This window comes from Bombus vancouverensis, chromosome 4, assembly GCF_051014615.1.
Source record: "Bombus vancouverensis nearcticus chromosome 4, iyBomVanc1_principal, whole genome shotgun sequence".
Lineage (NCBI taxonomy): Eukaryota > Metazoa > Arthropoda > Insecta > Hymenoptera > Apidae > Bombus > Bombus vancouverensis.
The window spans coordinates 12,512,791-12,527,777 of record NC_134914.1 but is presented as its reverse complement, the minus strand read 5'-3'; the positions used below and the strand labels follow the sequence as shown (position 1 = coordinate 12,527,777).

At 30.3% G+C, this 14,987-nt stretch overlaps 1 protein-coding gene across 2 annotated transcripts; it reads right to left on the bottom strand.

Annotated features, from left to right (window-relative positions):
- Nucleotides 1-47: 47 nt before the first annotated feature.
- On the bottom strand, nucleotides 48-14,694 carry LOC117156522 (intermembrane lipid transfer protein VPS13A). 2 transcript variants are annotated; one of them, XM_033333607.2, is made up of 51 exons: nucleotides 14,379-14,691; nucleotides 14,174-14,281; nucleotides 13,953-14,079; nucleotides 13,747-13,894; nucleotides 13,472-13,683; nucleotides 13,220-13,394; nucleotides 12,691-13,163; nucleotides 12,390-12,611; nucleotides 12,211-12,323; nucleotides 11,899-12,107; nucleotides 11,346-11,512; nucleotides 11,154-11,271; nucleotides 10,782-11,078; nucleotides 10,533-10,665; nucleotides 10,210-10,440; nucleotides 9,998-10,137; nucleotides 9,833-9,930; nucleotides 9,569-9,768; nucleotides 9,314-9,493; nucleotides 8,883-9,242; nucleotides 8,414-8,797; nucleotides 8,170-8,336; nucleotides 7,834-8,095; nucleotides 7,661-7,727; nucleotides 7,195-7,532; nucleotides 6,974-7,115; nucleotides 6,615-6,907; nucleotides 6,382-6,550; nucleotides 6,117-6,308; nucleotides 5,801-6,042; nucleotides 5,466-5,727; nucleotides 5,248-5,402; nucleotides 4,983-5,185; nucleotides 4,584-4,920; nucleotides 4,263-4,475; nucleotides 3,716-4,192; nucleotides 3,359-3,628; nucleotides 2,940-3,293; nucleotides 2,682-2,861; nucleotides 2,482-2,616; nucleotides 2,262-2,413; nucleotides 2,033-2,201; nucleotides 1,769-1,962; nucleotides 1,495-1,681; nucleotides 1,292-1,420; nucleotides 1,099-1,216; nucleotides 911-1,034; nucleotides 786-852; nucleotides 554-699; nucleotides 354-480; nucleotides 48-268 (listed from the first exon to the last, which is right to left on the bottom strand). In XM_033333607.2, exons 1-51 carry the CDS (start codon nucleotides 14,517-14,519, stop codon nucleotides 128-130), a joined length of 10,248 nt encoding a protein of 3,415 aa, XP_033189498.2. In that variant the 5' UTR covers nucleotides 14,520-14,691; the 3' UTR covers nucleotides 48-127. The 2 variants fall into 2 exon arrangements, 1 of the variants encoding a protein (XP_033189498.2); XR_004464111.2 differs by lacking the exons at nucleotides 48-268; nucleotides 354-480; nucleotides 554-699; nucleotides 786-852 and having other exon boundaries at nucleotides 1,099-1,235; nucleotides 14,379-14,694.
- Between the last annotated feature and the right edge of the window lie 293 nt (nucleotides 14,695-14,987).

Sequence of the window (14,987 nt, the reverse complement as noted above, 5' to 3'; positions counted from 1 at the left end):
AATAATGTTGCTTTTAGATATAGGTTTTCAATATAAACACGAGGAAGTATTGCGTTTGTTAGAGAATTTATTGTGCCTGACTATCTTAAATATATAATTATCTTTTTTTTTATAGCTTGGATTCCAATTATACAACTTGCTTTGAACATATACTGTTCTCCATGTTCAAGATCATCGCTATATTTATTTTCTGGCACAGCCACTCCAGAATGTCTGTTGCTTCGCTCTCCAGGTACCAATCTATCATGGGTGACAAAGTACCTTCATTCTGCAGGTAAGATAAATTCATTACATTTATATCCTTAAATAGGAATAAGCGATCAACTTATACATTGTGTATAGTAAACAAGTACCTTGTTTACATGCAAGATAAGTTTATTGTTAACTACTGTTGGAGGTGATAGTAATTGATGAGTCTCTAAAGTCCATTTTACATTTAGGGATCCCCAGGTACAACCTTTTTCAATAAAATATAATCGCCTATAAACAAAATACAAATTGAAAAGAAAAGTTAACGATTTATGAGTAAAAAAATTAACTTTCATATACATACTGCAATGAAACAAGAGCTATATGTTTTCCATCGTTTGATAAGATAGTATGTGCCCAATATGTGTCTGTTTCAATACCTGGATTCTTATTAATTACACTTAGAAGATGCATTCCTTTTGCCTTATGCATCGAAAATATTTCAACTCCCTAATAAAAGGTGAAAGAAAAAGGGTTGAATTTATTTTAATCGAATTTCTATTCATAAATAATATTTTAATAAATTTATACATTACCTTGTAAGGATTGATATAGCGCGGTAAACGTATACGAGATATGAACTTATGACCTATTTCTTGTGCCCTGAAATGCATAGTTCAAATGTAAATTCAACTTATGTACAACACTTTATCAACACTACCTTTTTATAATATCCGCTATTACTTTTGAATAAGCTTTTAAAGAGGAACTTTCAGTATTAAAAAATATCGACGTTTTCTTCCCCAAAGTTTTGAAGAAATATTTCAATTCTTCTTGATGAATACCTGCAAATGTAATTATGCAGTTAAAGTTCTTATAAATTAATAAGATAAAATGCTTTTTACTCACTGCTAATAAAGGCAGTTACTAAGCTGCAGGTTTCTAGTTCAATTTCTGTAGCAAACGAAGTACGAATTGAAAGATTCAAGGGAGGAACATCTTTATTTTGAATACACGGTTCCTTCATCTAAAATAAAAAGTGGTATCTATTGTTTACCTTAATATCAAGCAATTAATATTTCTTCAGTTGTATTTAACATACCTTAACTATACGAGGTTCAATGTTAAAATTAAAGACTGATATTTGCGTGGTGTCAGGGGTAGCATAACCCAATTGACACGCCACTTCGTAACTTAATTTTTCTGCTATTTCGTCTCCACATAAAATCAACTGAAAGATTCGACATGTATAATACTTAGCATAAAAAAATTGCTTCCTTCAGAACATTTTCAATTCATACTTACTGTATTAGATTCATAAAAATTGTCTCCTGGTGATCTAAAGTTGTAGCCACATTGATTTCCTAAGACTGTAGTGGAACGAATCAAAACATGAAATTGTTGCATAGTTTGAGCCACGTAAGATCGTGATAGATCAAACAGAATTTCTTTAGTGTTAATTGCGATAAAGTTTCTTTCATAATATGGAAGTCTAAAATCCAAAGAAAGATATATATACAAAATTAACAGAATATGAGTATGTTATATATTGCTTTTTAATATTTAAATATTTTCGTACCGAAATTCAGCGTGTTTTTCAGACCCTCCCTTCTCAGAATATTCAAAAATAAATCGAACAATATTCTTATAATCTGCTATATCACTAATGTTATAAATGTTAGGTCTTTCTGTATCAGCCAACAATATTAAGCGTATTAAGATTGGAGAAATATACATATGTTCTATCACATTATTCCTTTTAACAGTTGTCTTCTGCAATTTATGTGTTATTATAAATTGTAGTTATGTTAATATATTAATGATGAGAAGTATATATATTTACATTGTTAGCTTTATTGCAAGGCAAGATATGAATGGTGGAAACATCCTTTCTTAGTTTTGCTGCAATAGAATACTTAGTTTCTGGTTTTTTTGGAATTAAATCGATCAGAGAAAGAAGAAAGCCCTCTTGTAAATTCAGATCAAATTCTCTAACTATGACACAAATATTCCTACAAAATACATTTGATTATATGCATACAATTGATACAGTATTAGCAAGAATTACGTACTTGTAAACGTTGTAATTTAGTTTCCTTTGTTTCAAACATGTAAATTCTATACAGTGCTTCAATTTATGATTGCCTGCATATTTAATGATACTCTTTTGCAAATTTGAGTACAAAATCACTGGGAACGTAGTATTACGAATTTGATTATCCACCTGAAATAGCCAATTCAATAATATAACTAAATAATATTAATTGAAGATGATATTATGATAGTACATACCTGTATCCTATGAATATAGCCTTGTAAATAAGTGAGTGACATAGACTTCCTGCAATGCAACCAAATTCCTGGAGAATAGGTCCTTCTTAATTTTCCGAAGAACGGTTTGGTCATGTGCATTTTTACAAGATCAACCTGAAAGTTCATTATTTATACTTGAAATGTTACATTTAAATTGATAGTTTGTAGAATGTACTTACATCAATGAAATTTTCTAGCTGTGCTTTTTTACAAGAATTTACATACTTGCTCTCTATCCAAGCACTCAGTTCTAAAGATAAACTCTTCCATCTCTTGTCAAAATAAAGTTCCCAATGAGCTGCAGAATCTGTTATGTTAGCATACACTAGTTCTTTTAGATTCTCATTAGATTTTGTTATCTATAATCATGTTAAATTGATTATCTAATAAGAAATATCTTTTCTGCCATTTTAATTCATTAATATGTATATACTCACAATACTGATTCCAATACCAGCAAAAGAAAGAAATACCTCCTTTTTACTAGGTTCAGGATCGACTATACTCTTCGCTTTTAAGAAAACTGTTTCCTGTTGAGTAAATAACAAGATTCTTTGATTTCCTTCCATGTAACTGACCCAATAAACTACCGTTTTATTTTCCTGTGCATTTTTCAACATTGGTGACTTTATATCATTGTCGCAATCATTGCTTTCGTTATTAAAACTTCCAGATTTGCTTTCCAACCAAGTTAATTTATTGTTTTGAGATTTAATTGAAGAAGTAGAGGATACTCTGCTGTTAGAGTTGTCAACGATTACAAGTGGTACAATTTCTTGTCCATATCCATCCTAAAAATGAAAGAATCATCACATATTGTATTACATTTTGTAACAAGATATAAATTATATTTTACCCTTTCAAATCTTGCGTTGTATCCAGTTCTTTTATTATTGTACACATTCCAAATGAGTTCTCTGGACTTGGTGGGATCGTCCCATGTATATAATAAACTTTGGAATGGATTTATCAGAACTACTTGACCCAAATTACACTGACTAATTTTTAAAAATAAATCATCGCAAAAGTTGTCTATCCTTAAAGGTATATCACCCGCCATGTATTTTTGGAATGTAACATGATATGGAGAATTAATACCACCTTTGATTTCTACACTAACTGCTGACTATACATAAACGAGTATATCACTTATAGTAATTGAAATCTTTCTATATATATAATTTCGTATATAATTATGTATTCAAATACTCACTCCATTATCCATTCTTAATACAGTTTTCCCCACATGTGTAATACCAAAGTGTTGTGATACCAATTGACTGTTTCTCCACTTTATTCTCATCTTCATTGATTCCGTAACCGGCCAAAATGGTAAACTTTGTCCAGAAAGAAGATCATTCCACAAATCTGCTTGATCATTTTCCTCCATAAATCTAATGGTTCTTTTCATCTTGTTAGTAATATAGAAACATGGAAGAAACGTGATAATCTTCGTGAAGTTAGGGGAAAGACGAGAACTTTCAATCTCTGTTAGAATTCTGTACTTTCTTCCTCTTTCTATATCTTTGCACACAATCAAAGACATGGAAGTAATTCCTTCCAATCCAAAAGGCAAAGACCATTCAGATTGATGAGCTCTCAATCTGACTGTAGTCTTTCTATTATTCTTCTGAGAGAACACCATCAGTTCTTCTTCTGGTATCTCGTTAATTATATGGGAGTAGCATTCCTGAGAGTATTAAATTATTACATATAAAGTACGTATATATTATAGTTGCGCTTTGAAACAAATTAATTACCTGAATGTATAAAGGTAGTCCGGATTTATTTATCATCCAATATTGAGATTGAATAACAATATGCCAACTTGTAATTTTACACAATTCTATACATAATAAAAATGGTTTTGCCGATTCTAGCTCGCTATCAGCATTCATAACAACAAATTTCTTCCCCAAGTTCGTGTTCAGTTTTGTTGTTCCAGTCCAATATGCACCCAAATAATTTTGAACCTTTGATGGCAGAAAAAATTACAAACAACTTAGATCAATTGAACGCTTTGTTATATTAATATACGATATATATTATTATATAATACGATATTTATATAATATACATACCTTAAAAGTAAATTGGACATCAATATTACAACTCAACGAGTGCATGTTTATTCTTTCCCCTGGTTCAATTTTTACTTCGTAATTAATAGCAGGTATATAAACATCTATAACGAATGGTAGTTGATTGTTGAAAATAAAAGGAGGATAAATGTTTATCAAATAATTCGGTACGTGACAACTTGATTTCGCGATTACTGGAATTTCATTACAAGAAACTTTGACGTAAAATACAGAATTACTTTCATCGTCCTTCATTTTGCAACATATATCCTTAATCACATTTATTGTTGCACTTAGCTCTTTCCAGTAAATTCCTTCCTCGCTTACCTGATATTTTCTGAAACAAGATTTATCTTGTAATGTCAAGTAACGCCCTTGCTGCATTTATTTTCTACTTACTCTAAATAAGCAGGCAGTATATATATAGGAAAATGATAGGCTATGTATAAAGGAATGCTATAAGTGGAATCAGGTTCGATGATTGTCATCCTGATATTGTCATCAAAAGGATTTGTAGGTTTACCGATACATGTGAGTCCCAATTTATCCAACAATGACTTCTTGTAATAAAGACCCAATGCGTACGAAGTCTCATTGCGAAACTAAAATGAAAATACTCCTAAAATAAAATCATAATGAAACAAGAAAAAATTATATACTTTACCAATAAAGGTGATCGTACAGTAATTGTACGATATAAGTAATTATTAATAGTAGCTTCTATGATCAGGTGATAGCGCACATCGTGTCTGATAGGTCGGAGTGGAATTAAATTACACCCCTGCCTTTTAGGACAGTATACCAGTACATCCTCAAATCCTATGATTGTGATAAAAAAAGATAAAGATACTTCATTGATAATATATTTGCATTTAAGAATACCTTTAAAAATGATTCGTAAAACTTCTCCAGTAATTGTTTTGTATATACTGATTGAAGAATCTTTCTCAAATATTTCCTGCATTGGCATTGAATGATTCTGTAAATTTGTGTCAGGATCAGCAAAATCCATTTCATTGTCAACTAATTGCGGACTTGTAAGTCCAGAATGAGGCTCCGCTTCTGGACTGCTAGGAATACTTGCAGATGGACTAATATCATGGTAATCTTGACTGACAATAATTCGAGTTGCGTTTTCGTTATTCTATGATGAAAGAAGTAGTCGTAAAAATCATCTTCTTTAAAAATAATGTATTAATTGAGATAAATGTACTGACTTCGTCTGGAACAAGAAGCTCTATTCGGCTCTCATGACCAATATCGTTTTGAAGATTTAATTTTTTCATACTAGTAGGTACAATCGGTATTCCACTAGTGGCTTGTTTAAATGCGTTCATGATAATATCTACCACGATAATTAAATTTGGCGTAATTACTACATTGAGCTTTTCTTCCGTTGATACGATAATGTATACCGCTGTATCGTTTGATTTTATTGATTCGCGGCCGAGCGGTCCAACTGGTGATTAAAAACCTATTATAATAACAAATTTATGATGATTAATTGTAATAATTGTTATAATGAATCCTTACAAGAATCCGCATTGCACTCCGGTGTCAATTCTAATCCTTCATCTTCGTTTGTGCTGGTGTCATCACTATCACTGTCCTCATCCCCACTACTGTTACTATTGAACAAATAATTAGAAGTTCTAGTTAACTTTTTCTGTCCTTCTTCATCATCTGTATCAGAGTCTTCTTCATATGTCGAATACATTTCTGTCTCTATAATGCAAACATATTTAATAATGTATTTATTAATCTTAATTATGTGAATAAAGAATTTAGTTTTAAGTACCACTTGATTTTGCTACATTTAAATGGTCTGGAGTTATAAAAACCATATCTGTAACATCCTGATCAATATTTCTAAAACTCTTTTTCTTGACTTTTGAAGCATCCTGTTTTATATGTTGGTATGAATCGGTTGAATTTGAATTTATCATGAATGCTTCACCATGACGCATCTATACACATAGTAAAGAATATAAAACATAAAAATTTATTACACTCATGTGTTACAAAAGTTACCTTTATTGTAAATTCCCATGGTTTGTAATTCATATCATCTTCTGAGCACAAATCAATCAGAGGTTCCCAATTTTTGTAATCCATATTATAACAGAATGCATGAATTTTTACATTCGATTCTAGATTAAAATCATTGAACCAATCATTAATAGAAATTGTAATTGTACTCTCCATTTTTATAACAGAAAATCGTTCCATTGCATATTCTATCTCTAGTAGTAAACATAGTATTAATGGTTTCACATTAAAAGTTACCACTCGATCGTTACATTCATAGATTAGATGTGAATCATCTGTAAAATACAATCTATAAGAACTATTTTAATCCTACAGAAATTTGTTTGTACAATAAAACTTACCATCATGCAATTTTTTATATGGTACGTTCGAAATTTTCTTTGGTGTCCACAAATTAGTGTGCATGTTAAAATCTTGATTTGCGAATCTGTCTTCTAGTTTCACATTGATACTATCTATAAAGCTTGTAGCTTCATTCAATATCTAAATGTGTATATACAATTTTATAGTTATTAAACTTTATGAGAATAAAAAATATTATAATCTATATTATAATACTTGCATTGATAAATGTATGTATAATTTCTGCAGAGACGTGAACATCAATTTTATTCACTGCGACAATATAATTGACATTGAATTCAGGTGCTTCTTCTTTTCTACAAATTTCAATATCACAGGGACATAATAACCAGAAGGGAATATGATGCGAGTAATTCCCTTGTTTCTTTGATTTGGCACGTACGTCAGTTAATGTATAAACGATCGATGATGAGCAGCTATGTCTACTACTCTCGATCGACATTTCTGCTTGTAATAAAATCATATGTGCATTGTTTGCTTTCAAATCTCCGAAAAGCAAAATCTCAGGCTTGTGTATTCTTATAGATACTGTAGCATCTAAATTATATAAAATATTAATGTTTAAATAATTGTAAATAAACTATTTGCTCTTTCACTCTATAATTATTATATAAATTGAAAAATACTAATAAAAACATTCAACTTTAATAAATATGTGTAAATACCTGGTTCTTCTGTAAAATATTGAGCGTATTTTAATTTATTTTTTTCTGTAGTAGTAACATCTCTGTTCTTGATTTGATACAAATATGTATTGCAAGTATTATTAAATTAGTTATCTACTTATATATAAAATAACTTATATATAATAGCTTAAAGAAAATGTTCAATTACTTACTGTCGTAGAACTATTATTTTCGTATCCATGATTAATAATTCCTTCATCAACTTGATCACCCGGGAAAGAATCCATAATATACCGAGTCAGATGCATCACGAATGGTACCGATAAGTTTATTCTTACTTCCTGAATAAGTGCATCGTAACATTTTTCTCCAGCTGGCGTACGAGTATACGTAACATCAACAATAGGAGACATTGAAATGGATATACAAGATTCAGGTTGCATTCCTATTTGTCTTGCTGGCGATTGAATTATCCTTCAATCCAAAGTGAAGATGTTATTTAACTACGTTAAAAATATACCAAATAGAAAGAGTATAAATATACGAACTTTCTGATAGTCTGAGAATCTTTTCGAGTATCTTGCAAAAGACAACTTTGAAGAGATAATTTCATCTTTAAACTTCTATCACTGTAAAACGCATATGTATTAATTATCTCTCCGAACATTAGTCTACATAAGCCGTGATTCAAATCACGAACGGGTGAACTTAATACCTGAAATAAATTTAAAATAGATATAGATCATATGTGGTAGAATAGACAAATTAAAATAAAATTAAGTGATAAATTACCTCCTCTGAATCTAAAAACAAATTTAACTGCAACCCTTCTAGGCTTAATTTGGTATTAATTTCACATATAGAATTTTCATTATGTGTGAGAAAATCTTCCAATTTCTTTACCATTGCTTCTTCATTACTAAATTTTTTTAATTGGCTCATCATTGCAGATTGCGTTTCGTTATAGTATGTATCTTTGAATAAAATAATTTTGGATATGTTGTCTTTCCACACTAATATACTAGACTTTAAATCTCTTTGGCTCAAATTAATATATGCAAAATCCATAGAACCTTGTATATTAAATAACCCATATGTTTGAAATTCCATTGCACTGCGATATTCTGTTTTTCTTTTAATATCAAAACGAATATGTACCGGTTCGACAATTGGTTCCTATGAATTCATCATTTGATTAAATCACTTTATTTAAATATTATTTAGTTCTTAAAAAGCTACTTTTTCAAACATTAAATCTTACTTGGATTTCTAGATCACGACTGAGTGTCATAATTGCCCTGGACACAGTCATATTATTTAATTTTACTAGAATATTATCAATTATTACTTGGTTTGAGTCACTGCTGGGTATTTTAACACTTAGAGTAGAGTGATCACTCTTCTTAAAGAAATTTTCAACTGATAGTGCACCTGTATTTAATACCAACAGACTTGGAACTTCTTTACGCTGTGGCAACAAAAATATGGGACCTTGAATATCAATAAATATATGCAATTTCGTTGCACTTTTTTTGAATTCTCCAATCCCATTCATGAGTTTCTTAACTAAGTACTTCTTAAATTGCAAGAAATACGTAGAAGTAAATGGCGCTAAAAAATACTGTAAGAATGAACAAAACTTTATCATTACTGTTATGATATAATAATGGTATATAAATATGAAATGTATACCTTCAAATCATACAGAATTTTGCAAATAAGTACACAATTCATTCTTCCAATGGAAAGCTTAAATGTTCCATCCGACATTACATCATCTTGCTTTGTATCGATGTCCGAACATGTGTATAATCTTGGCATATGTCTCACGTATTTTAAATCAAAAACCTTATCCTCCTCTGTAGTTAAAATCTTATAAAGAAATATTTAAAATTAAGAATACGCGAAATTATATGTAATAATATGTCTCATAAATTTGATGTTTACTTTAGAATAAAGTGTATCCTCGCTCAAATCTTCAATCGATAGATGTCTAAGATGTACACGCAATACCATTCTTTCATTAGCATTGTAAATGCAATCGTTTTCCAGTCCCAAGACCTGTATTTCTATTAAATCTAAATCCTTATCGCAAAATCTTACCACTAAAGCGCTTAGTCGAGCAGAATAATTCAATTTGATAGCACCTAAAAAAAGATAAAATGTTAAGATTATAGACGATGAATTTATAATAATTTTATTATTCTTTACCAGGTGGGATAGGTGGATCGTCTTCTTTCGTTTTCCAATGTGCAATTTTGTAGCATATACTCTCCGCGAAGTCGAGAAGATTATTGTTTTCAAAAATGCTAAAAAACATCTATTATTCAGATTTTTTCTTATTAAATATTTAATAATAAAGATATTAATACATACTTAGCCAAATTATACCAGTATTCTCGTATTTTCAATACTGCAGGTCTGTGGAGATTTATATTGATGTTCAATATATTTACGACAAGAGATCGTTCAATACTTTTGAAGTGGGATTTGAAATCAGGACAGTTCGATTTGACCTACAAAATATATTAGTAGGAAAATATGAAGTAAACAAAAAAGACTTAATTTCATCACACAAATTACAGTACCTTACGATACGATATAATAAAAACTTCGTGTGGCTCTTCAGTAGATATTAATTCTAAATATGATCCAGTTACTCCAGCATTTGTTTTATCTACTAAAAGAATAGATCCTACACCAAATTGTACAGCAGGTCCATACTCCATTATCGCGGTTTCGCAATACAACCCATGCAATCTTAAATTCAAGTAAGGTTCTTCTCTTCCATAATGAATAATTCCCAAATGAACTGACAGCTAAACATTTGAAAATATCATTGAATATATTACAAAATTGATATTTTAAAAGATACATAAAGTCTAGTGAGAAAGATCAATATATATAGAACCTCTCCAATAGCAAATCTCAACAAGAAATTTATGTGATTATATGGAGATACGTTGTCATCGAATCCAGACAGACTTATTGTCTTTGATAGTAATTCCAAGTCTTCTTCACTGACCTCAGAAGACACAACACTTCTGTGATGTGAAAAAAAGAAATTTTATATATAGTTTGTTTGTAATAAAATAATTGCATTTTATCAAAATATTGAAGAATACATTTTGTACATTAATATTTAATCTTACTTCGTTACCTATCGAGTTTTTGAACATGATTCGTCAAAAGTTCCTTAGACACATGCGTGATTTTATTTTGTATCATTTCAATCGATGACAGACATACGCTACGTTGCACATTTTTAAGGTCTTTCATCGATATGAAAATTTTATTCAAGTTTTCTTTACAAGCATATTGTTTCATATTGCCCCTGTACTTCTCTACATTCTGTTGATACGCCAATAGTAATAAATTCAAGAAATGAGCAATCAGTCGTATTTTATTTTCTGATAAATTAAATTTTATACTCGAAATGGACACATTGATTTTAATTCTAAAAAATAATAATATAAATAATATATAAATACAATAAATCTGATCTAATATGCCCAAAAAGATTAGGAGGTACCTTGGTAACTGATGGTATTCTGGTTTTATACTACATGAAATAGTTGTAGTTGCTTGTATCTTTGGTAAAAAATGATACTCAGAATCCTTCTTTTTTCTAGCTGACCTCCAATCATCTCCTATAATAAAATAAAGAGTATTTGAGATAAATGTATTAAGATTTGGAAAAATGAATTTTAAAAAAAGCTAGTACCTGAATGACAAAATAGTATTTGTGCTCCAGAAAATTCAATATGTATTCTGTCGTAAAGTAATTCTTCCAATTCCATAAGTGTCGCATCTTCAAGTTGCAAGTTTATAGACTGTAGTTCATTAGACAAACTCATATTACCAAAATCCATGACAAGGATATGTCCGCCTCTAAAATTCCTTTGTGTTACTTCCAGACCCAAACAAGCTTAACCGTTTGAGTCCCAAGCAGCGCGATCATGCTGTTTAGATTTTGTGTCGAAAAGTCCCAGTACATTTGAACGTTATGGACGACTGACGGTATTTTGTATTTTATTGTTATCCTCTCAATAATTTTTATTGAACAAAACTTGTAAATTAATAGTACGCATATATAATGATATAGATGTATTTCATAAAGTAACAAATATGACGAGCACTATTACACCGCTTGGTTCTCTTCGCAATCGATTAAAACAAGCGCTATCGCGCTGTTCAGGATTTCTCGACCCTGTTTTTTCAATGACCACTGGGACTCAAACGGTTAAGAATTTATTAATGTTTCACATTATACGCACTTCTGTATCGATCCTTGTTCAGGAAATATGATGTATGGTCCTTTAATGTCTACTTTGAAATTAATCCGAAGCGTTTGAGAAACAATATTATCTACCAAAACCAGATAATTTCTTTTTATATATTCGTACAATTTATACGCCCACAAAATTGTCGTTTGCATATCCGAATTATTAAGTTTGAAAAATTGAATAATTTCTATCATGGCATGCTAAAATTTAATAAGGTATCATTTTTTTATGATGCTGATGAATTAATATTGGATGGATGAATTAACATTCCTAAATACATTTATCTTATAAAAATATTATTACATGATAATAAGTCACTTCTATAGCTTCCAGCTTTATAGAAATGTCGAAAGTTGGATCCACGTTTTCCCCATTCTTTTCAAAATCTACTGCCAAAAAGTTAGTTGATACATTCCCTGTAAAAATGAGTAATGATAAAATTAGTGGTAAATTCTAATTCCTAATAAAGTAAATTCTGATACCTGTCAAAATATTGTCGACCGTGATTAATGGCACTAGGTCACCTTCTGCAGAAACGCCTTCGATTACAAAACTCTCAGCTCGGGCAGACACTTTGAAAGCAGACATCAGAGGACGTATTTCAACACTGGTTAAGAGCTGAGTTATAGTTACAACAAGAATTTCTCTATTATAGCTTAAAAGACTCAAACAGCAGTTTGCTAAAGTAAAATTGAATTTATAATCTGAAACAGAATATAAAAAGTTGTCTTTATCATATATGCATTTATTTTGATTGTGAATTTGAGACAAATTCTATTGTACCTATTGGTTGGGGTAGTTTTTCCAGTTTTATCTTCCTTCCTGAATCATTAGTAATATGATGCAATGATGGTTTAATTTGTTGTCCTTGTGTATCATTATTTTGTACTTCTTTAATCAATGTTGTGTTTTCTAGTACATTTTGTAATGAAATACTGGTATTCATACTTTGATGTTTCTCTTCAATCGTTTTATTTTTCAATTCCTGCTTAGCATGCTCTCTAGCTATTACCATGTTTAAAATAGTCAGACAATCTTCATATTTTTGTAAATCCAGTTTTAGTTCTGTATCATTTGGTCGCAACAAGTTCTGCAAGCATGCTTCTTTATACTTTCTGTAGTTTTTCCTGTGTTCACTAACCCTTGACCATGTATAGGGTCTTATATTGTAATCTAAAATGGAATTGTAAGCATACTTCCACCAAGCTGTTGGATTTTCCTTTACATTATCGTTTGGACGATATTTTATATATGGTCTGAAATAACATAACAATGAATAAAGTCAACAAAAAAATGCAATCAATATACGTACTTATTGATTATCGCACGTGACAACGAATTATAAAGATGACAAAAAGTAATATATTGCGCTTTGGAAACTTGCATTGCCACATCATGAAGGACAATATCAACCAACATGCGAGATGTTTGTGTCTCATTACCTTTATGTATAATTACTTTTATCTTTGCAGTGAATGGTTTTAGTACTACAACATAACATTGTTAGTTTCCTTACTTATATTTAAACACAAAGTTACGTTTATAAATAAAACTGTAAACTTACAAAATTGGAACTCTTTGTTCTTCATACCAAAGGTTTGTAAAGCTCTGTGCATTGTACTTTTCCATGCTAGAAGACTGAACATATTCCAATCGCATTGTGTGCTTGTAAGAGCAGATTCTGTGTCATAATCCATATATATGCTTAAGGATTCTGCCCTTATTAATTGGTAAATTGTACTCAAATTACTAGCACAAACACCAGGTTTCCATTTACTACAATTTGACATGAATACATATAGATACTGAGGAAATAATAACAGGAAATTAAATATTTACCTATTTGTAGTCATAACTGATATACTTTGAATACAGACACCACAAGCACATAGAGATCCATTTAGCTTTTCTTCATATCTAATATGTACATTATTTATACTAATTTGGAAATTTTTTGTCACAGATGCCAGCAAATTATCAAATAATTCTAAAATTAATTGTAGAAGAAATTAGTACACACACTTTATCATACATATATGAATTACCTGTTTTGAACGCTTCATCTTCCTTTAAATCTTCTAATATTTTCTTTTTTTCTGCCCTTATCAACTTCTTTTGTACTTCTGCATCATATGGACCATAAGCAGCAGGCACAGCCACTATATAAATATCCTTTAAGCAGAGTTAACATATTGTATCTGAATGCTTTTTGATATTAACTAAAACATACCCCAAATAAAGAAGAATTTGTTACTAATTTGTTTACCTCGATACAAAGAATAATTGGCTGAGAAAATAATCCAGACCATGGTATCTTTAAAACAATCCTTCCTATTAGACCAATTTCCACTTTAATAGGCAGACCAAATTGATACTACAAACCAAAAGATATTAATTACCTTCATATATTTTATTATTTTATTATTTATTATTTTATATTTTAGTATTTTATAAGAGAAAAATTTGCTTACCAGAGCTTCAGGTTTTAATTTAAGATCGGTAAGGCAAGTATCGCCAGAAAAGATACCAACGTTGAACTGTTCGGTATCTAAATCCTCGATATACTTCCCCAAAAGCCGATTCAAGAACGCCGCTATGGCACCTTCGAACATTGTTCCGCATTTAACTAAGTCTATTATGTTGTTTACTTATTTGCATTTGGTGCTACACGGTTTTATATCATGGATTCATCTCATAACCTTAAGAAATTCGCAAAATAAATTCCGTCATGCGCGAAACTTGAGGATTTTATTGATCCCGTTTCCTTACGACTCGGGATCCAAGGCTAGCACCAGATGAAACCTTCATGCGCAGCTCCACCTACTCGGAAGATTTGCATGCACAAATCGAGAACCTATCCTTTATCAAATTTTGTAATACCGTTTCGAAAATATTCTTTTTTTCTAGTAAAAATCTTAAAATGAACAGAAAAGAATGATTGAAAAAAAAATATTTTAGTAAATGCAGTGATTAAAAACACAAAGTTTTTTAAAAATCGTATTGCCGTATATTCCATGAAACAATTCCTATGTATTCGAACATTATCGAGATTATAATTGGAAAAAAAATTAACAAGAGAA